General features: G+C 44.7%; 1 protein-coding gene across 1 annotated transcript in view; it reads left to right on the top strand.

The window, feature by feature from the left end:
- The first annotated feature begins 10,169 nt into the window (after nucleotides 1-10,169).
- mtnr1aa (melatonin receptor 1A a) overlaps nucleotides 10,170-24,018 on the top strand; it is a 35,656-nt gene continuing 21,807 nt past the window's right edge. Inside the window, exon 1 of the mRNA XM_076729442.1 lies at nucleotides 10,170-10,661. Within this exon, the coding sequence (XP_076585557.1) occupies nucleotides 10,478-10,661 (184 nt within the window). The 5' untranslated portion in view covers nucleotides 10,170-10,477. The remainder of the gene's footprint in view (nucleotides 10,662-24,018) is intronic.

Raw genomic sequence — 24,018 nt, 5'->3', positions numbered from 1 at the left:
AGATTTTGAAGGAATCTTGCAAGAATAACAAACAGAGTGTTTGTTTTGAATATTTCACTGAGTGTAAACATCATCAGGCCTCCATGCAGAGACACTTTGGGTCCATCAGTGGAAACTAAACCGAATCTAACGAGTTCAAATCATGACGTCTCGTTTGAGGACTCCTCACAGTCTGACGGCTCCGTGTCTCTTCCTTCCTCCGACACCCCGCGGCTGCTTGAATCAATAAACCCCGGTCGCCTCGCACCAGGCCGATAAAGTAACACGATCCCGACACCCCCGGGCTCTGACCGTGAGGTGACCTCCTGACCTTCACGTCGTCCCTCCTCAGCCTCTCCCATGAATCATGTCACCCACACGTCTGACCGCCGGTGTGATGCTGACGTCCGCTGTACCGCAGGGCTGCACGCTTTGTCCACGCTGGGCTGCACGCTGAATAAAACCCCACTTCATAATGAGGCGGCCTCCACGAGGGGCTTCTGCCGGCCTTTAGAAATGTAAATCATCAGTGATCATGAGGTAATGAAACGTGTGTGATGACAACTTTTGGGTTGCCATGAATGTGCATTTCATCACGTCTTTCCATCAAGGTTCGCTCTCCTATGAACACTTTTATGCGATTACCACTGGGCTTTTCAAAGTGCACACATGAGAGCTGCAGATGTTATGGATTACTGTTATTTAACAGCCCGCTATAACTTTTACAGCCGCAGACCTGAGAGCTTATTATAAAGCGAGAAACTAACTTCCTTTATTGATGACTTACTCACTCTATAATAAGCCTTTAATCTGCAGTTATGATTCTTAGTAAGTCATTAATAAAGGGTAATGGATTCTTCAGTTTCTAATAATCTGTCAGGCCTGCGGTCGTTCATTCAAAGGAATAGTTTTGGCAAATGCTTATTCGCTTCCTTCCCTCAGAACTAATGGACACTCCAGAGGTTACTGGTCTGCGCCAAGAAATTGTCCAGCGGATAACCCTCGTAATTGCATTTTATATGAAATAAATGAGATATAACGTGTTAGTTATTGACCCTGGAGGTGCTGGTGGGCGGATTTTCTTTCATTTACTGCAGAGCTGAGCGAGCCGTTTTCCCGTTTCCAGTTTCCATCATAAGCCGAGCTAATGGTCTTCTGGATCCAGCTCCATATTTGACTGGAGACCGGTATCACTCTTCCTAATACATTTGGGCCTTCTTACATAAAAACACAAAGCTTTTCAAGCAGGAGGAGGAATGGATTTTTCACAGCCTGGTTCTCTTTATTAAGGCTTACTGATCTATGAAGCTCTAACATCCAAAAACCAAACACGCAGGTTACAGAAAGCCTCATTAGACAGTGGCACCAAGGTCAAAGGTCATGCTGTAATTGAGATCCTTACTTCTCACCTGCTGTCACTGCAGCTGGTCAGGTATCTTCGACCAAAAGCAATCTTTTTGTGAAGCAGAACATGCCTTTGGAGCTACATCTAAATGACATTATTCTCTTTAAGCCTCATTAAGAATAAAAGCTGAAGCATCATTTTGGTCTGAGGAGTCAAGAAAGGCGCTGTCGTCATGCTGCGCTACTTTCCTGCACTTCTGTCCATTTTGCACCCTGAAACGAGGCTGCAGCTCAGCCCGATTGGTGGATCTGTGCAATGCTTTCAGCAGAGCATGAAAAACCGTCTCAGAAACAGGTTTCACAGGTGGAAAGAAACAGCTGCAGTCTGTGAGGTTTAATGTGGAGAAACGTATATTCCAAACTCTAACAGTGGCTGGTAATCGAACCACTTTGCAGCCACTCATGTGCTGCTTAATCTCATGCTTGGTGGATCCAATTAACTCTGGAAATGGCACCAGGTGTTTTTCCATTAAATAAATTAGGATTTTTTTATACCTATTAGCCTAATGCATTATTCATATTATGGATGCAGGAATGCAGTTCTGTGGGTGTTCTGCTTCAAGGGTTGTGTTATTAGCATCCACTCTAGAGGACGTGAACCTGTAAGTCTGTAAGACAACCACAAGGTGGCAGCACATTGCAACCAATAAAACAAGGGCGCCCACTCTTCCACACATCATTTTCCAGGACTTTTCCAGGACTTTTTCCAATGATAATCGTCATTATACTTTACTTTTTTGTAGTATTCAGTCATTGTATTTAATCTGGAAATGTGAATAAAATGTATCATTAGTCTAAATTAATGACCTGAATCCCTTTTTTTCTTAAAGTTAGAAAGAGAGTTTTGGATTGTTGGAGTTGGATTATTAACTGCCACTGATTCTTATATCAGGCCCTTTACTAATAACATTAAACAGGGTCTTTAATGAGGTTAATGACACCGGCTGTGAGTTACATCTACAAAAATTAAACATTTCATGTCATAGTTTGGTCCATTTTACTTGTGTTTGAAGAGACAATGCTAACAAAGTAAAAAAGCACTGTTAGCCACTATTTAGAAAATATTTGACTCATACAGTTGTGCTCCGCTTCATTGTTTTGACCCCAGCTTCTCATTCATCATCATCCAGCTCTCAGTGATGTCCAACATACATATGAAACCATGCACCTTAAACCTCTGCAGGCAAAACCAGCCAGCAAGAACATCAGCTTTAGCAACTGAACCAAACCTGCTAATCAATTCAGCGTGATTCAAAGTGGAGAAGAAAGCAAAGCTAATCTGTAAAGCTAATGAAAACCACCACAGTTAGCAGCCAGCAGTGACTAACAGTCACATTTGAAGGAGTTTCTGCCTTAACATCAGTCGAACTTAGTCTCAGCTAAAGGAGAATGTGAGAGCATTCAGAAGAAGTAAAACCAATTTTTTCTTTTTAGGACATTTCACTTCTTCACGGTCAGCTGTTTTCCAGGTTTTCCAGGACACGTGAGAACCTTAGACAGCTGAAAGAGGAAGTGAGAAGCATAATGCATCATCAAATCTTTCTACTCAAGAAGCTGGAAGCCTGATGATGCTCTCTCTTCTGTTCCTTGAAGCCAAAGACATATGCTTGTGAAATGTAACACAGGCTCATTACACCTTATATGTATGTCATTCACACACCTCATAAAAATCACAGTCACATAAAGTCAAAACAGTCAGTGTAATCGAGAACTCTTGACGGAGCGATTTGCTTCTGTGTCTTCATCACTCAAACCTCAAGCTATGATTGGCTGTTTGCACAGAGTGTGTGCTCAACACCATTAACAAATGCAAGCTGAGGTTCCCCGAACAATATGCAAATATCAAACAGCTCAAACATCAAGTCAAATCGATCAGGAGCGTCCGAGAGAAACGCAGAGGCGGCGGAAGACAGTGATTAACAAGAGGGCTATCATGCTGCTTAAACATGTCCACGTGGACTGAATGTCTGCAGTCAGTCATGAGAAAGAAGCTGAGAGACGCTGACTGAGGCAGAGACAGGAGGAAGGTGGAGGAACAACGGTGCAAAGAGGCTTAAAAGGACGAACAATCGGACAATGAATGAGCTCTGAATGTGTCTACCAGTTTCCAATCTTTCTATCTTTTGAAGATTCGTTGATAGGAAAATGTCTTTGTCACGATGTCCTGTCATTTTTCTCCAAATATGTTGATTTAAAGTTTTTCAAATAGAGTGAAGAATCGTGTTTTTATGGGATGTTGAGATATAAACCTGGTGGATGAGAAAAGCTGAAAACAGGGCCGTGCTTCATGAAATGTTTCCTGGTTTTCACAGGACCTGCTCCTTGATTTCCTAAAAACACTAAAACATGCTGAGAGTCTGGAGCCGCAGGCCAGATTTAAAGTGAAGTCACAGTGTTTTTTTAACCTGAGACTAACGCTCCTGTCATTCACATCCAGCCACTCCCTCACTGCCAGCTCATCACCTGACCACCTCTGCCCACACCTGCTCTCCATTGTCCTGATTAGCCTCCAGGTGTCCTGGTCCACCTCCAGTCTGTCTTTGTGTGCCTGCCTCACTCACAGTCTGATGATTCTCTGCCTGGATTCCTTCGCCGGATCTGGTTTGATCCTTGTCTACCTTCTGATCTTCAGCCGTAACCTGCCTGTTTCTCAGCTGAGCTTCTGGTTTCAAGCTTACCTTCTACCTGAGCCCTTAAAAGTGACTACACATAAATTAGCACATGGCATCATCTGACAGCTGTTCGGCTGCTTTCTGCTGTAAATAGTTAGCACTGTCAGTCACAATTTATTAATGCGAAGAAGAAGAAGTGTCCGTTTACTGGACATGAAGGTCTAAGAATGACGTATTGTTAGAAAATCTGTTTGTATTTTTTTTTTTTAGCATTTTGGCCACTTGAAGTCAGGGAATCTCCACCTCTGCTTCTGTTTAAAAAGTTCCCAACTTTATGGAAGTTCAATCGTAAATCAATGCAGCAGCCCTTTAAATGCACAGCATGTAAGATCTGCCCTTCAGGGTCTGTCTGTCAATCAAAACAAGGCGAGTTTGAAGATGGCGTGAAGAAGCGTGGGATGATGGGGACGTTGTGGTCATTGTTAAACCTCCATTGCCAAAGAAAATGAATAACAGTGTTCCGTCATGAGGAAGCAACAGTAAACAATAGAGAGGCTAGTTAGCTACGTCGCTAACGTCCTCCGTCCTTCGCTCTGGAGGAGGTCAGAATCCACGCTGAGCAAACAAAAACAGCCAAGACAACACACGGATTGTCTGGCTCCATTCACGTCGGACTAATTCAGACGCTGTGTTGTTGTGTGTTTGTGCATCATCGTGTGTTGTGAGAAAACTTGTGTGACACAGACTCACACACGCACACACACAGACGACTGACCCCAATAATCCTCTTTCTACCAGCATCTCCTTCCTGGGTGGAGCTCTGCTGTTGTCATGGCAATGGGCCAACTGGAGGAGGAGGAGGAGGATGGAGGATGGAGGAGGGTGGTGGGTGGGTGGATGGGGGGTGCAGCAGATAAAAGCAAACGCTCTTGTTTCTCTGTGGGATGTAGTGAAGGCCGGTCAAGCAGAGACATGGCGGCCTGCGTCGAGGCCGCGCTCATTACGTTACTTCTGTCTCCTCTCCTTCATTTCGCTGACAGCTCCCACCAATGAGACACACGGGCAGGGGCATGCGGGGGGGGGGGGTCCTCTCTGCGCCCTCCCGTCCTCACCGCCCTTTCCCTCCCCCACACGCAGCACTCCTCTCCCACTCTCCCTTTCCCTCTTTCACCCTTCCCCTTTCCATCACCCACAGAACTCGTAATGGCTCTCTTCAAGCCGCTTCTGATTGGTGTGATGAAACCAAACACGGTGCCGTGCATCTCCCTCCACCTCCCTCTGCCTCTTCCATTTTCTCCCCTTCAGCCATTGAAGTCAAGAGGCTTCTTTACAGGTATTTTGGAGGAAGATGAAACGCGCGCCTTCATTTCTGTTTTCTGTTCAATTCTCTTTAAATTCAGGTGCTTAATTGGCATAAATCAGAAAAAAAATCCTCCTCCTCCTCCTCTGTCCTCTAAAGAAGGGAATGGCAGTGCGGCATAAAGCAGCCCGCTCGGCCTGTTTACTCTTGAAGACCATTTCAGTGAAAGTAAACCCTTGTAGCAGCCGTGCGCTTTCTTAAAAGCATCAGAGTCGAAACAAAACACAGCATCCCCTGCAGACACGTCTCTCCTCCTCTCGGATGCCTGTTCATTACTTGTCTCGGGCTCAGTTACATGTTCCTGCTCGCTCCCCTGCCGCTGAAATTACTGATTTATAAACTGACTTTAATTATCCATTAGATAAAAGCCTGATTGCTCTGGATGCTTATAAATGCACAGCCGGGAAATGAGTGAATCAGGACTCCAACAAGAGAGAGAAGGCAGATACAGGAACTCTCAGCTCCTGATTCGCAGCAGGAGTTAGCTCACATGATCACCGTCAAATCTTTTTTACTGAGAAATCAGCATATATGTGTTTTAGGATTTTGGTCAGACTTTTGCACTTATTTCTAAAGTCCAAATTGTAATTATGGAAAGGCAGAAATGTAAGTTTTATTATCTTATTATTATTTTATTTTATTATTTTTTATTATTTATTATTATTATCTTTTTATTATCTTATCTTTTATTATCTTTTATTAAATGTAAGTTTTATTATCTTGTCCCTGCAGATCCTGACTGACAGGTCGGCCCTGGAGTTCATTGAAATATCTGTGTGGGAGGTGCTGAGAATAGTCTGTAATATCGCTTCACTTCCAACAGACACACAAACAGTCAACCAGCGGGTGCTTATTGTTTGCCATCTGTGATTCGAGCTCTTTACTCACTACGTGTTGTGATTAGAGCAGTGGGCGGCGTACGAGCTCGCCACGTACGAGGCCGCAGCCCCGCTTGTTGCTGTGCGTTTTGAACGTCTGGCCTCGGTCTGCAGGTTCAGCACCTGATTTACAAAGGAAGCAGCTGGTTACAGTCAGCGAGAGCTCAGAAGCTCAGATGACTGAAGCTCCTTTCACACCTGCAGTCGATCCCTGAGATGTTCAGGAACATTTCCCGCATGAGGTCGTGTGTGAACGGGAGCAGGGAAATCTGTACCGCTGGTTGTACTCCAGTTTCATTTCAGGAAAAAACGCCAGTACGGCTGTTGTGAATGAAAGCAACACAAAAAGGTTTAAGTCTGTCTGATGAAAGCAATCACCAAGGCTCCACTAATGATCGATTCAAATCTGTGACTTGTTTACGGTTAGCAGATCACAAAAAAACATATTAATTGTCGCGTAAACTTGTTGAATATTAAATACATTACAAGAACACCATACAAAAACAGCGACTTGTGTAATGAAATAATTGACGTCCTCCTCCTTCTCTTGAGTTTTATGGTGTTCGGTATCTGGACGTGTTTTTCTTTGCCGCCATCTGCTGGACGTCCCCGTGCTCAGTCTATTCCAGCGCTGCCATGAGGAGTGTGAAAAGCCGCAAGATGGAAATGTTCTTGCATACATGTGCACGTGTGAATAGTGAAAATCACTAGCGAGAGAGAGCAGGTGGAGGTGGAGGTGGAGGTGGTGCTGATATGGATGTTAATGCTGCAGGAAAGTGCAGCCAAATGCACGTTTTACTGTCTGAAAAAGACGTGGAAAAGTTTAGCTGCAGCCTGATTTTACAATTCATGTGATTATGCCTCATTTTCAGAGCAGGAGAATTCAGTCAGTTATCTCGTGACCTCAGTAAATCCAGCAGAATATATCATCAACCTCTGCTAACACGCCTCCTCTATTATTTGTGTGACCTTCCCTTGAATGAATGCAGCGAGGAGAGAACCACACTCTGCAGACTCTAATGACACGCAGACCGCGACTCGGCTGATCTGCTGGATGGATACAGCGAATGTTTTGTTGAAAAACAGGCACAAAGGCGTCAGTAAACCTGGACCTGGAGTGTGCAGGAGCCACCGGTGGCTCAGCAGGTGGGGAAATAACACTGACGGAAGGTAACGCCGGCGCTCACATTAGCATGCCGGGTTACCGCACTTCCACTTTAAAGTTGAAGTTCAGTCCATACAAACAAGTTTGATCTTTGCAAAAATGTAAAAAGCAAATTAATAATAATGGCAGTAAAGGTCTCACAGAGAGTGAGAAGGTCAAAAAATGATGAAGCTGAAACAGCAGCGACTGTGAGACGCTTCGTTCGACTGTGGCGTGTTCGTTGTAAATAACAGATCTCAGCGCAGCGTTCATGACTCAAGCGTGGGTACAAACTCCCACAATCCCTGACTCGCAAAGGGTGAAACAGGGTTTAAATTCAACAATTAACATTTCACTGCTAGTCATGTAAGCCATAAAATACTAATGCTCTGAGAAAAAAGAGCAATAAGTTCCCCGACTGGAGATACTGAGTCACAGGCAATTATAAGTTTGTGCAGTTCTAATGAAGCAGCTCCAAAAGTTCCACTTGTTCTACTGATGCTGCTAAAGCTCCTTTTTATCATCAAACACAACAGAAAAGACAAATTTTCAGTCTGTCCTTTCCTCTCTCAGGCCTCGTTCGCTGTTTCCTGCAGGATGTTTGCTGGACTGCCTCGCCAGCGTCTCTAACAGTATACGTATATGTGTAAAATCTGTACTTTTTCCGTCCCTCTGCTTTATTTTGATGTGCCTGAACGTCTGCGAAGAAAAGGCTGACCTAAAAATGTGATACAGACAGGGGCGAACGAGGACAGATAATGATCATATTCTCCATGAATACAAGTCACAAATTATTCATAATAATGAGCTGTTTGCATCTTAAAATTATGGGCCAAAAGGCAATGAGAGGGCGGATAAAGGAAGAGTTCAAAAGGCCACTCAGGATTGTTATGGCTGATGATTTTGTGATGCTGTTGAGTTGTAACGTAATAACGCTGCGAGGCACAGAAAGGGATGAAAGATGAGGGTCTGCTCAGAATAAAAGCAAATTCAGGGCTTGATGGCTGTGTTACAGCAGACGGGCAAGACACTGAAACATCCACGAGGACGAGACAGAGAGAAGTGAGGGGCTTCAAAAGGCGTAAGGATGTTTTTTAACTTTATTTTAATTGCCCCATCGACAGCTACATACAGAAGAGTCAAATCTGTGACGGTAGCACGGTTCACTTGTCCTTTTATTTATTTACAGATTTGGTTTGGTAAAACAAAATAAGCCTTTTCAGAGATTCAACAAGTTCAGCTTAACATTATCATTAGCATCTGCAGGCATCTTGATGACGAAAGTAATGAAGATACAGACGACACAAACACAGAACAACCCATATTCAAATGAGCGTCTTTAATAATAATAATAACAACAGGACTTGAAAGTGTGTGTACTTCCTGTTCATGACGACAGTGTGAGTGATGAATTGATTTGCCGGTGACAAAAGCAACACATATCGACAGTCTCAGTTATTCCTGCGCCGGTGAAATATAATGATTATTGTCAATTGACTTAAAGGATCTAGTGATCATTAACTTGTGTCTGTCCGTGATGAGTCGGTGTGTCGATAAGTTATTGGGAGAAACAAACCTGAACAAGGTCACATTTTCACAAAATGCACCAATATGCAAGTAAATTAGAGTAAAGGTGATGAGAAATGAGTGAAGAGGTCTCAGAAAATCCATGAAAAAGGGTTAAAGGGAATGCAAGGCAAATAACAAAATGATATTTTTTCAGCCGTGTCTCTAATCTTTGCTTTTTTTCTTCTGATTTTCTCTAAAAATTACACTTTTACACAATTATCACTTTCTGGCTACAACCCACAGCACTTTACAATTACTGATGATGTACAAGAGTTTATTTTTAACAAGGAACAAGCTCAAACTGTTGGGAAGCACGGCCGTATCACAATAAAACACGCTGTAACAACAGGGGGATTAACTTGATGGTGGTGGGCTACGGATGCAAAGACAGACAGATTAGAGTTTTTACTCGAACGTGATATTTTTTTTAAATATCCTCAAAACTGCAGATTAATATAAACCCTTAAGTGACAGTTTTCACCCATTGTTATGACAAACTGTCATTTTCTGAGACAGCTCAATAGGCTGCAGAGGTGTGTGTGTGTGTGTGTGTGTGTGTGTGTGTGTGTGTGGAGGGGGGCGGGTGACCCATTTATTGTGATCATCACTAACTAACAATAGCATAATGGCCAGTCTTTGTGCACAAACTCTGCCCATTGTCAAGGATGCTAAAACAAAAGCGTATTTTAGTGATTCTGCTCAGTGGATTCAACAGCCCTTCATTCTATGATCCACAGAGTGAATGTGCAGAAAAAAAAAAAAAAAACTAAACAAAACAAAACATGTGTTAGATATCTAACAGGCAGATCCAGTGGAAATATATGCACAAAAGTGGAAAAAGCGGAAGCTGTGGGTGCAGTTTAGACCTCTAATGTGTGAAATTTAAATGTACATGATGAATCGCCTTCCATCAGCAGCCCTTTCATGCCTTCCTGTTGGCTAAATAAGACCGTTTCACGTCGCCTTTCAGCCCTCACGTGAGTGCAGCCTTTCCCCTGAAACACGAACACGAGAAAACATGAATGACTCTTCAAAATCATAATGAATGGGCTGCTGAAATAAAGCAAAGCGAGCGACCGCGAAGCCATGAATGAACGCGCGTCCGCTAAATGGAAAGAAGTGGGACGCTCCCCGAGCCGTGAGGCTGCAGTTCCGCCTGTCGACCACCGGGCGTCAGTGTTTCCCCCTCGAAATAAAACCGCTCCTCTCCGGACTGTTTGATCACATGCTGCCGGGGTTTGAAGTTGCGGCTTCGTGTCACACATGCGTACCGACAAAGTGAATGGCACACGGGCGCAGAAGTGACACCAGAGAGAGGGGAAGACAACCGGAGCGGGTCCTCGGCAGCCGGGGCCAGTCCGCGCGGGGGGACGAAGAAGAGCAGAGGCGCGCGTGGAGAGGATGAGGATGAAAGCCGCGGGAGGCTGTAGTATCCCACCACCGGCGTCTCCGAAACCCAGGCTTTAGGACGCGCGGGGAGGCACGGCGCGTTGAATTTGGCTCCGTTGAGAAAGTTCGGCGACGGTGTACAATGGTTATAAATGGGTCTCACCTGAACAGCTCCTCGCCAGAAGCCGGTGACGACGTCCTGAGCCGCCCGCCGTGGGTTACCACAACTTTGGGGTGCTTCCTCATCTTCACCATCATCGTTGACATACTGGGCAACCTCTTGGTCATCTTCTCCGTGTATCGGAACAAGAAGCTCCGGAACGCAGGTGAGTCCAAGCCGGGGAGAGGTGCGTGCGCGCGTGGCGACGGCGCGCGATGAAAAACTCCAAAACAAAACAAAAAGTCATGTCATGTTTTTAAAGCGACACCAGGCTCGCGGAGGTTGAGCCAGACGCAGTTTTGTGAATTAAAACGCGTCTCCGCGGCCGCGTGCTGTCCGGTGCGGGCGCTCCGTGGTTTGAGCGATGGAAACATTTTGTTTGGGTCATCTTTGACGCTCGTCCATCTTTCCCGGCGAGCCGGTCTTTAGAAATCCGAGCCTCCACGAAGCAGCCCGTGCTCGCGACGTTAACACGGCCTGCTCAGCGAGGTTATTACTTATTACTCTTTTTTTAAATTGTTTCTCTCTGATTTAGCACTTTAATACCGCCACAGATATATTTCTCCTGAAATTGAGGCAGATGATCCTTCCTGCGCTTCAGCGCAGCGGCTGATTGTAATGGGCAGTTCAGATCGACCTCGACTTGCTATAGCCTACTTTTGAAGCAGACATAATTTCACTGACCTGCAGTCAGCTAAGCAGGCTCAGAGGAGGGCAAAGCGAGCAGAAACACTATAGCAATTATTGACCCAGTCTGAAGTCCCGGGGAAAGCCCGCGCTCATCCCGCGCCGCTGGAATAATGCTTCCCGTGTTTTGCCATGATTGATGCCACTCCAGCCTGCAGATTTAATTCAATAACGATAACGACAGAGGGTTTTCTTAATGTATTACCAGGTCGATGGTGAAACTTGCGCCGCGGGTGTGTTTTAAATATACACACCACTTCGCCGTGAATTTAATTAGGATATGGGCTGCGGATTAAATTGCGCGCCCCGCGCGTTTGGACAACATTGACACAGCGGTGTTTGTCTTGTACAGTGATGGTGGTAAAACGCTCATAATTTAATCGTCGGAGGACAGAGAGCCGCTGAGAGAAGCCAAAGAGGCTCCCGCACATATCATGGCTGTCATCGTTTGCAGGCTGTAGCGGGCTGATTTGCTAAATACACTCCTGACATTACCATTTCACTCACCGCAGAAATGTTAAGGTCAGAGCAGATTTCCGTCATGTGAAGCGAAGCCCCTGTGAGGAATATTAAGCGTTATCAGGGCCTGTAAAGAATATGATTGCCTCATCCTGAGACTCCTGTCGGCTCTCATTGCTTTCTGATCAGCATTTGATAAAAGCACACATGCAGCTCTGCAATACTTCTCCTGGATTTGACTGTTTTGATGCTGCGTTGAGACAAACAGACAAATCTCTCTAACTTGTGAAACAACATGTGGGACAAGAGGAGAGAGAACTTTAGGAAACTGCATCTCTGAAGTTCTTCCCTTAATTATGGCTAATCACATGTAAGGAGGTTACAATGCAGCAGCAGCATTCATGTAATCAAGCATGCAGTTAATTTGTATTATCTGCATGTGCAGTGTTTAAATGTTGCACGGGGTTGAGCATCACCAGCTACGAATACCATTTATTTATTCGGATCATTGAACAATTCAATTTGCTTTTTGCCACGCTGGATTTCCACCGAGCATCCTGAGGAGAAGTCCAGCGTTTGGGGATCAAAAGGAGCGGATGAAAAACCCCTCGGCTTAATGGCTTAATTGTAAAACTGTGGGTGAATACTAACGAGTGCTGCGTTGACTGATGACGTGCTTCCTCAAGTTCATGCCTTTGAAGCGTATTTGCTACTTTCCATTCAAGTTCTGAAGACGTGCATGCCTAACTTAAGGCTCTTACAATTTCCTTTCCAAAAAGCCTTTTGCAAATTCCATGCAAATTGCCAGACGTATTGATTGATATGAAAACTTTTCCATTCATACTTTCATCAGAGCTGGAATGTTTTGATGACGGCCCGGCTGTCAGCGTTTGTTTTACTGGCCCGTATCTGTGGGAATTTGATGCCACAGATGATTGCTTGAAACGCAGCCCCTGACTTGGCCTGAGCATCTGTCTAAACTTTCAGGAGCGGCCTTTAGATGCCACATTCTCTCTCCACAAAGACTTCAATTTCCTGTTGTCGAATAGATCGAACCTCCTCCACGGAAAAACAAGTGGGCCTAAATTTTCTTGGCATGAACTAAGCGCTGTTAGAGATTGCACAGCAGTCCAGTGACAAGGGGATAAATTAAATAATGAGTAATGAAATATACTCAGTGGAGAACCTGGCAGGCACTGCGGCCGCATATTGCAGGGAGCAGCACTGCTGTCTCTGCATGGCCAAGCCCTCCGTCAGTGCACGAAATGGCCAGTGAGCGTGAGGCCAACAACACATGGTGAGCAGTTTGAGCTGCATGGCTGGATACAGATTCAGTGCTGTGAGCTCAGCCCAGTGCCAATAAATCATCTTAAATGTACCTGCTCTGCTGTAGATAAAGGAATTGTTCAGTTTGGGCTGAAGAAGAAACAAAAGATGCCAAGACAGGATGGTCCAAATGACCATTTTGGCTCGAGCGGCTCATGGAGTATAACATGAGAAGGTTTTAGCTTGAGCTTTTATGACAACAGACGAGAAAACCAAACCTGATGGTAGCACTGTGTGAACGCTGACGATGCTTCTCATCCTCCACATGCATCAGGTAGAAGACCCGATACGTCTCTGCTGCATGTAAAGCAGATCCATATTTATATCTGGTATGTCAAAGAAGACAGTATGCTGATTGGACACGCTGTGAGGAAAGGGGTTAACGTCTGAATTTTTAAGCACAGCGGCAGATGGAAAATCTGAGCAGTCCTTGACGGCCGGCGACAATGGCATCATGCTCTGTCCCACTCGTGTGCCGTCAGCTCGAGTTAGTGGACGAGAGCAAAAGAGAGGTGTCGTTCTTTGAAAGATGTATGTGGAAAACCAGAGAAGTCTTATTTGTGTCACGCTGTCTCCGCCTTGAACGGCTCAGGAAGTTTAGACTGCAACTTACCTGCCAGAGCATTCGCTCTGGTCCGAAGTGACCATGATGCACTGCTGCAGAATGAACCGAAGCGCTCCACGCTGGAGCGGGCCGTCTGTTTTGGAGTGTGACATAGAGTTTATCCCTTTACGGTGTTGCGTGACTTGGCTGCGAGCCGGCACAATGTTATTTCCGATAGTTCATTACACTATCTGTTACAGTATTATTGCTCTCAGTGTAATGAATATTTTGAGGCATTAATGCAGAATTAAGTGGCATTTGCATGTGTCTCCAATTAAAATGAACATTTTAGGTTTCTAAATATCCATTGGCTTTGTTCGGAGAGTCTAAACGGAAATTGGCTCAGCACTGCGGAGCTTAGAGGATCCCCTTCTGTAGATGCTGTACAGTAGATGGTGATTTAGGAGCATCCTGTTTTATTTTCATCATGAGGGAAATCTTTTGAAACACTTGTTGTGTGAGAAACTGTAATCCTTTAGACCGGGCTTCATCAGGGCCGCACACATCAAATGGCACGACTGTGATTAAACTGAGGAACAGTGGGCTTCTCGGGTCGTCCTGGATCAGCGCTTCAGGAGAGAATGTACCCGAGTCTCTTAAGGATAACTACTCTTTTCATTTCATAAAAAAGGTTTTTGAAGCTGCCTTTGCTCATGGTGTTTCACTTGCGTCTGATTTACCTGGCCACTGTAGGTCATCCTTTTCTAAAACGTGTTTACTGCTCACTGGACTATCTGAAACTCTGCTCCCTGCATGCCAAACACTGCTCAAAAACCTGTTACTGTAAACGCTACGTGATGAAATCGGTTACACCGAGAGGGCAGGGGTAGTTAAAAAGGTGGGGGGCACCGTGGAGCTGCCCTGCATAATGTATCCTCTGACAGCAGTATCGATATCGGGTGTCTGTGTCATGTGTTCCCACCTCTGATGACAAGGCCGCCTCTTTGTGAACCCTCTCTGGCTCACACTGCTTCAGTTTCACCCACAGCGACCGAGCGACTGGAGTGTTGAGTGCAGACAAACTGTGGCTACGAAGTTCAACTGCGACATATCAGGATCAAAGTCTTTGTTTTGTGGTTGGACTAGTAGAATGTGTTGTATCAAGCAAAGGATGGAGAACTCTGTGTCATATCACAGTTTGTCCCCCTCCGTCTCTGTTTTGCTTGTCGTTACTTCACCTGGATGTTTGATCTGGATCCATTGACTGAAGGGGGAACGGTTCTCTGTGCTGAAGTTGGAATCCTTAAGATTTCAGTCCAGGCTGATTTGGTGCCAGTTGAAAGCTTTTAACATGAAAGAGCCGGAGCAGGATGTTCTGTTTTCGTTAGCAGTAACTTTAAGCACATCTGTGGCACAGTGCGAAGAGAGCGAACGCTGAACAGGGAGGTCGATGATCAACAGTAATGCTCGATTACACGCGTGCATCATTTCCTGTGACTCCTCCATCCAGCATGGTAATGGTGGACTCCGCCACTAATACTTAACACTGCTATGGAAAGTTCTGCTCACCAAATGTAAATATACTGAATGGCTATTGCAGAAAAAAATGGCAACCATAAGTCGCATCAAAATTGATTTTCTGAAAATTTTTAAGGATTTTAACTCCTAAATTCCATCGGACGCGGTACGTTCATGTTCGTCCATCGGAGCAGATCGCTGCCATTCCAGACAAAACATGCAGCTCCACCAGGCGTGCAGCTTCTCCATTTCAGAAGCGTCCCAGAAGCGTATCTCTGAGTCCCTTTTTTGACAGACGACCTGTCAATCTGCACACAGCAGATTGAGTCGGACAGAAAGTCAGACACAGGACAGTTTAGGGAGTCTGGTAAATTTTCAAAATAAAACACCCTGATCGTTCATCAACAGTCAACACAATTAAAACAGACAAAAAAGGAAACCATTGCACTACGAAGCCTATTTACTCATGATAGAAGCACAAAAATCAAGGAAAAATGAAAAAAAATCACAAAAATCTGAGCAAGTCAACAAAAACAGACACATGTTGCACGTATGAGCGTGATTTTATGACTTCACCAATCATCATCCAGTATGGAAACTTGAAATCTTCAATGCACAGATGCTGAAAATGGACGGAGGGAAGAAGGAGACAGCTCACGTCCAGCAGCTAAACGTTTGAAATTAAAAAAATGAAATTCATTCACAGATTCTTCAATGAGGGAAAAGACTTAAAAATAAGTTTTTTAGACACATTCAAATCTTAATGTGTCATAAAACCCATTTCAAGTTTCTCCTGTGTGACGCGGATTCAGCTGTTCTGTGAAGTATAAACAGTTCAAGTTGGTCTCAGAGCTTAAGTTTTGAAAGGGGCCCTTAATAACTGCAAAGGCCACAGGTTAGAGAGTACGTCTGTAGGCTGAAGTTGACACAAGAGGTACTGGACTATATCAACTCTATGTTTTCTGCCAAGACTATCAGATTATGATCATGATAAAATAAACACAGTCTCAGAGCCGTGGCATATTTTCTGCTTTTCATCACGAGTGGAATATTGGTTGAGGATTTGACGCAGTTTATCCTCGAGCCCACTATAATCCGAAGAAAAACAAAAGGTAATGCAAACATTAATGTAATAAGACAACTTTATTCAGCCACGGCCCGTATCTGGCTGATGGCGTCCAACCATTCCTACTGTTCTCTAACAGATATGCGAGGCGGGGAAGTCGGGGCTGCTTGCTGGGTTTGTCAGTTTCTGTGGTGATTGCTGTGATAAGCATCCGAGCGGCACAGTATGGCGGAGCAGCTTAACAGTATCAGAACTGAAAGAAAAGGGCTCAGCGGGTGAAAAACACGCACTAATTGGGGACCCACAACAGCCAGCAGGTCACGACTTTGCAATTAATTTATAGTTTGCCCAAGCTGAATAAATGAACATTGAGTGGGAGAGGATAAAGATCTCCTTATTTTACTCATGAGGCACTTAACTCCCAGCTATAGATTAGTTAATGCCCCTGCTGTCAGCCAGGACACGAAAAAAATAAAGGCGCCTGCTAGCGTCCCCCAAGGCTTCTTTGCACCTGATAACCCGCAGTCAGCATTAAGCGTTTCTTTCAGCGCTCCTGCGTGTCCCGAAACATGTAAAAGACTTCATACGTTCTCATTAATTACGTCCGACTCGCATATCTGCTTTTTACAGATTTCCTGTCAGAGGGCTTTTCGGCTCTCGTAAGGATTAGAGCTCGAACATTAGATCGCGCACAGATCTAATTAGGCGGCAGATACATGCACGGCTGTTGTCCCGCTGCTGGGACCGTGTGCATGATGTTATCGCTGTTTGTGTTGCCAAACTTGTCCATCTTGTTTGCTGCCGCCTCACATAGAGAGAGAGGTTCATACAAAGCAGACACACAGGCGCAGAGACGGGCTTATGCTTTTATTCTCAGAAAGACGACCGATCATTTCACTCATATAAGTTTGTTGCCTCCGCCGTGGGCGACTGGGTTTGTAATATTAATAGCGACAATCATGGGAAAATTGCTCCGCAAACTCCAGCCTGTTTTTCACTGTTTGACAGCACTTTTTCAGTGTTGGCAGGTGCCGCCTTGTCCTGCTGGGTCCAGGCCTCTTTCCAGGGTCACCTGAGAAAGAAAAATGGACCCAGCGAGCGCTCGCTTGACTTCTCCTGCTCCTCACAAGGTGCCTCGGCCTGCAGAAGCCTTCACAAGTTTGTCATGTTTGCAGGATTAGGTGCGCGCACAAAGCCGCAGTGATCCTCTCTGTATGTGTGATTTGCATCTGCAGCGTGATCAGAATGCAGGCTGTGTTTTTCCAGGTTTCCCCTCTGAGAAAACACCTTTCTGTTTCTTTTTCCGGTTTCACATTCTGCAGCGCTTCGCATTCCCCTCGCCAACTTCTGCGCCTCATCTCCGTCTCCCACCTTCTTTGTACTCCTCCTCCTCCTCCTCCTCCTCCCAAGCTTACTCACCCTCGCACACTCAATTTTTTTTTATTTTATTTTCACTTAAATTTGACCTTCCAGGCTTCATATTCCATGACACCCTGTCTGTTTGCATCACTCTGATCCAACACCCCCACCGTTCTCTAAGGACGTTATGTTGTCAGGCCGCATACCTGTAGAGGAATTCTGCCAATAGCGCTTTGCATCAAGCCAGTCAGGCAATAAGACGGTTATCACACAAACCCTGTGGATTCCTGATTATATAATGGCCAAGTGGGCAAAATGAATTAAGCTTGTTATTTTGATAAGTGTTAAACAATGACCGGCCTGACGTGGTCGAGGTTAACGAGAGCAGGCGTCTGGCATCTGGTCTTCCCCGTCGCGACCCCCCGTGCATGCTCCCTTTGTCTTGTTCTCATTCTGTCTGTCTCACAGAGGAGAGTGTTTTCACTTCAAAAGAAAGTCAGAGCAAGCCTATAAATACTTATACATACAAGAGAGCATATTTGCAGCCATTTAAGATTCCATCCCTCCCACTCCACCCCCCCACCCCCCCACCCCCCATGCTTCTCTGTGCTATTTTTAATCATTTACAATATTATACAGTGAAAACTTCTTCTGCTTGATAGGAGCTGGGGATGACGCACATGGGAAGCTTAAGGCAGTGAGATCAAGTAAAACCTAATGCTCATCCGAGGGGAACTGTGCATAACACATGCATACTGTAGAGTGCTTACCGTAGAGCGGCAACTATTTGATTACACACACTCATAGGCGAGGCGGCGGGGGCTCAGAGGTTAGAGATGCTGGCTGGTGATGAGAGGGGTGCCAGTTTGAATCCCGGTTGAGAGAATCAGACCAGGGAAGCGAGAAACGCTCTCCTCTGTGTTCAAGGTGCCCTTGAATGAAGCACTTAGTCCACCATTGCTACTCGGAGGCCGACAGTGGAGGATTGTGGTCGGACTCAGCAGCTTCCAGCTGTGAATGCGTCAGATTGTCTGACTGTTAAAAAGAACTGATGGAAAGAAGAAAAACACGCAGGGTTGGTCAGTCCTCCTCGAGCCCCACGTCTTCCCCTTATCTGCTGCTGGTTTTATTATTTAATCATTAGCGGGTCTGAAAACAGGGCTCGGCTCACCCAGCGCACTAACAAGCAAACAGCTCAATCAGAACGCCTCGTCACTCTCTATGAGCCGACGGGGGGGATTCAGCTGAATGGCATATAATGATGATTATTATGGCAGGCACATGAATGCCATTTGATGTAACCCCCACGAACACTGCCCCATTCAGCCTGAGCACACTGCACCGCGAGCAACGCGCTCCAGATGACTGCACCATTATGAAAACAACAATTTTAGCAACTACAAAGGCACGAGGACTTAGTGATCTAATTATAATCCAGAGGTTAGAGAGAGGCATGTTGTCTTTACAAAATTAGTAACGAGGTTCAAAGCCACGTCTAAAATAATAAAACAACAGGTCTTCTGTTTGATGTTATCTACTAATTTTGGAGCAGAGGTGTCAGAATTTGCTGAGCAAGCGCTGTCAGAAAACGAAAAGAGGACGTTTGAATGGTGAGCGAAACCTCCAGAGTGATGCAGAAACAGACCACGAACATCCACACACGCACACGGACGCACGAGGCGAGATTCATCCCGAATTTCTTCGTAGTAACGTGATCACCAGTGGCAAGAAATGTTTTCTGTGTGATTGGCCGACGCATCACAGAGGGACACAGAAAGTAAAGTGTGGAAGATGTTACTCATGTCAAGGTCTTAAAAGCCTGTGAACCACTAAATTTCTCCTCATTTTCATTTGAATTGGAAACAGATTTTAAATGCTTAAGTTTGTCTTTTGAAATGAAGCAATAGTGTTCAGCCGAAAACAATATAAGACGTAAAGCTCAGCGTATTAAAGCTGCTGTGGATCAGATGTGTACGGTGAACAGTACGGGGGCCCCCGGTGGTGATGAGCCCACAGAGATTCATCAGCTGACGCAGTTCCTGTTACCTTCACGTGGCTTTACAGCAACTTTTAACTTCCAGTTTTGTTTACAGCCTGCCGCTCCACCGCTTTGGTTCGCTCTCACTGCTCTCATTAGTGTTGTTTCCGTCAGCAGGCAGTGGTTTTCAGTGAAAAGGCTCTGATGAACCCACTGCCACCTGCCCAGCGCCGAACAACAGACAGACAAAAGTAATGACTACGCAGTGAACATCTACAGCTGCTAAGGAACCAGATATTTTCCTCAGGGGAAAAAAGTGGCTGAATGTTTGCCTTAAATTCATGTAAAGTGGGTACAGATGAATGCTAATGTTGATCTACAGTATCTGGATGAGTACAGAAGCACTTGTGTACTCACATGTTTGCCGTATCGTCTCCTTGAAGGTGATAATATGTGAGTTGTGCTTATAGCTAAAATCTGTTAATGCAGGTTCACTGTGAAAGACGTACTGCATAGCCACAGTGATTAGTCAATTAATCAATTAGTGGATTGAACAACAATTAAATGCAAACTGTTTAATCGTCAATTAATCATTTTAGTCCTTTTTCAATCAAGAATATGAAAAACGTGCTGGTTCCGACTTCTTAAACGTCAGGATTTGCAGCTTTTCTTCATCATTAAGCAAAAATTAGCATTTTTCACAATTTTCTAGACAGAACAATCGAGTGATTAATCATGAAAGGAACAGTTAGCTGCAGCCCTGACGTACCTGTGCATGATATTTTACAGCTGAAAAGTAAATGCTGAATGCTGCTCGGTCAACAAACCGCTTTCTGTTGTTCGTTATCAGCCAACATCTACCCTGACAGATCAGAACGTATGCTGGAATAAGCTAAAACTGGTCAGTAATATGCTGATATATTGGTCACAGGCTCTTCAGAGGTGCTTAGAGGCATCAGCACTCAACACCCCACGTATTCAATACTTATGGCTGCGCAATGATTTGTTGTTATCCGGCAGCCGATCGTGTCATTAACTGCTTGTTTGTGAAAACAGTCACTCATCCATTTAATTCAGTCTAATCACCAATGAATATTCCCATTATCAGAGCTCTATTATGCAGCCGGAATCGTAATTTAGTTTCTCTTTGTTTCTGTTTTGCATCACTTCAAAATCATTTAACTCGATATCTGCTTTATATAACGGACTGCGCTGTAAAGACTGCGTTGTTAAGGGCCCTCGGTGTGTCAGCGACTCCTGCTCTTTGTTTTACCTACAGAGATGCAAGAGAGCAGCGATTCCGAAATAGCTTTTCAACAGCCCTTTTCCTGATACTACAAGTCACAGTCAATAGTGCAGAGGTGTGCACTAATTCTCAAGAGGCAGATTATGACACATTCTTCGTGGCCTGTCACGTTTGTAAAGTAATTAGTTGAGTCCTACGCGTCGCTCTAATGAGCAGGAGCTTAGCGTGTGAAATTTCCTCATCACAGTATGCTTTCATTTAATGACCCATAAACACGCTCCCCATGATTATTGTCTAAATGAGTGTATTTTGTCACACTTTCAGACACATTCAGTTGGGTTCACTCCAGCGTTCTTTGGGTGCCGTCCAAAAGTAATAGGAAATTATGCAGTAAGAAGTTAGATGCTCATGCTGTTCAGTGAACTAAGCCTGGATTTCTCACAGAGTATGATCTCATGTGGCATGTAGTATTATGAAGAAATAATCTGATATATTTTATGGAAAATATTGCACCGTGGTAAAACTGCAGATGTGAGTAGATATGTACGATATCGCTGCTGCTGGGCGACGACGTTTATTAAAACACTCTTTGCCGACGCTGCTGTCACGGTCGACCTAATATCTTACAAATATCCAATTTTAACTGGAAGCGTTATGTGTGATTCAACAGCAGATTAGACATTTGTGTCTTGCTGAGTTGCTGCTCACTGATTTAAGTAGAAGTAGATATAACAAGTTGAGGGGAAGTTAAGTGGTCACATCAGAAAAATGACACTGTTAACGGGGTGGTTCAGGGTTTTTGAAGTGGGGCTGCATGCAGCACTTATCCATAGTAGGTGTGTTATCTACAGTAGGTGGCGGGCAGCACCACCCCAGTTTGGAGAAGCAGCATGGCGTCAGCACGGGAAGCCGAGCAACGCGCTTCACCTCGACACCAGACAGCTGTTTCCTTTGACGCTACATTTTCTCTCCTGTAAACAACACTCCATGTGAGACAACTCCACCTTTCCAGTGATCATTTCTCCGCAGAGGATTATGTAAAACCTCGGCCAAATAAGCCAGATAGACACTCGATGAAGAGCGCTGCTGCACAAACATCAGGTGAGATTATGCCAACAAATAAATGATACGATTTAGCAAACAACCAGACTGAAATGCATTTTCCACACAAGTTCCCCCCCCCCCCCCTCTCTTTCGGCCTGTTCAGTCTCCATCTGGAGATGTTCTCCTGCGTAAAGACAAGAGGTTACCCTCTTGTCTTCACAGTGAATGGCATTTTGTCATTGCTGCCGTCACAGTCATTCCTCTTTACTTTCCACTGTAATACAGTGCACGGCATGCATGACAATACAGAAGCCGTGCGGTTGAGAAAATGTAGTGCAGTGCAAACGGTTGTCTGACGTCAAGGCAAAGCGCTGAAAACATTCACAGCAGAGCATCCGCTGAAATGGATATTGATTATTTAAGGTTAGCCTTTTCTGCGCGGCTAAAGTACATTTTGCTGCTGCTCCTGTCTACAGCAGTACGCTGCTTCAACAGACTACTCAGTCCAGCAAGGCATGATGGGAAATGTTGACCATGGCTGTAGCTCCAGCTTTCAGAAAGTCGGTGCAATATTTATTCCTACTGCCTTTTTTTATCGTGTGTCAGCCTCTCGTTAGGCGCGCATTTTTGACAAAACCGCTTCAGGTCGCTGTTCCTCCTGTGACACACGGCTGAAACGCGATGCCTGCACAGAGGGGATGCAGACGGCTGCACAGATTAAAGCTTGTCATCAAAATTCCTGTCAAAGCAGTCAGAAGCGAAGGTCGGACCAGGTTATACTGAGGCTATTAGCAGCGATAGCGTTATCATTACAAATATACAGCCAAATATAACGCTCGTTGTACTACTACGTAGTGTCATCAATGACGCTTTACTGTATGGCAATATTGTAAAATAACATTACTATCACATGAAAGTAACTAGTAATATATGTTTTGACAATACTGCGTCCTACACCGGTGCCCCTGCTGCTTCTCCAAACTGGGTCATGCTATCCCTTAAGATGACATGCAGTATAACTTTTTTTTTTTTTTTTTTTTTTTTTGTAAATTCTGTTTATACGTATGTGTGAATAAGTGGTGACATTGGCAACATTTCGCAGACTGAATGGTCGTTTCACTTATGGAGCTGCACCACATTCTGCCATCACGGCATCAGTGCCTGCATCTGCTCTGAGCTTCCATGAGAAGATGGTGTTTTGGTGGATGGTCTTGCACAATGACAGCATGTGAAGTATGAGGTCATTAGGGATGGGATTCAAGTATTTGTGTCCATTTAGAGCCGGACCCACATTGTCTGGTTTCTGAGAATCATTTAGCTGTGACGCTATCAGCTCCTCTATCGAGGTCTGTGCAATGCTCAAAATGACTTAAAGTCGTTTTAAAGGATTTTGGTCATTATTGGGGCAGAAAGACTGAAAAACAACAGAAAACAGTGCCTGAGATAATCATGTTAACATCTAACTGCTCACTTGAACATCAGCAGACACAGAGCAACTATCATTGTATCTAATTGCAGTCTTGTTTTTTTTTCTTTTGCTCATCTTTGTGATGAATAAAAGCTCGCTTATCTTTAAGTTCTGTGTGGTCCACCATCTCGGTCTTTATCTTTATCCAGATTGTTGATTGTATTTACCAGCCGCTTGTTTACTTCAGCTGTTGGCTTTGAAACCATACAGTGTAAATACAGAGCTGATGGCACTGGAGGCTGTTTTTCACATGCTCGGTTTAAAGGTTTCATTTATGGTCGTTATTTTTTTTACTTTGGGTTCGATTTTGTTGCTCCAATGACCAACAATTTGCCAAAGTACAAAATCACTGGAGGAACCTCTACTGCTGGGCCACAAGCTCGAGTGCTTTATCCATCAGGAGCAGCAGTGACTGTCAGCCAGATAACCAAAAACAGGCGGCGGACCTGAAATCCTCATCTCGTTGATAAAAGTCATTGCTGTACTTCTTACACTGGAGCTAAAGTCTGTGCTGGCTGAAGAGTTTGAGGCTGTCAAGTCCGAACTACAAGCAGTACAAATAGAAGTGGCAAATAATATTTCAACAGGTTGCTCAGATGGAAACAACCGCATCAGGAGCAGAACATGGGTTATCATGATGCTCAGGCAACATGGCTCCGCTGCAAACCCTGATGACTAAAACAATGAGATAAATGTGGTGAAACCTGATTTTAGCTGGCGTTAAAGGACAGGGTTTGGCTGTACTTACAACCTTTTCACATTGGGAGTTTGATGCATTGTTTATATCAGCAACCCGACTCGATGGAGCTTTAATGTCGAGACTTTAGC

The sequence above is a fragment of the Chaetodon auriga genome, chromosome 4 (assembly GCF_051107435.1).
Source record: "Chaetodon auriga isolate fChaAug3 chromosome 4, fChaAug3.hap1, whole genome shotgun sequence".
Lineage (NCBI taxonomy): Eukaryota > Metazoa > Chordata > Actinopteri > Chaetodontiformes > Chaetodontidae > Chaetodon > Chaetodon auriga.
Note: the sequence above shows the minus strand (reverse complement) of the source record. Positions and strands in the feature narration are given on the sequence as shown.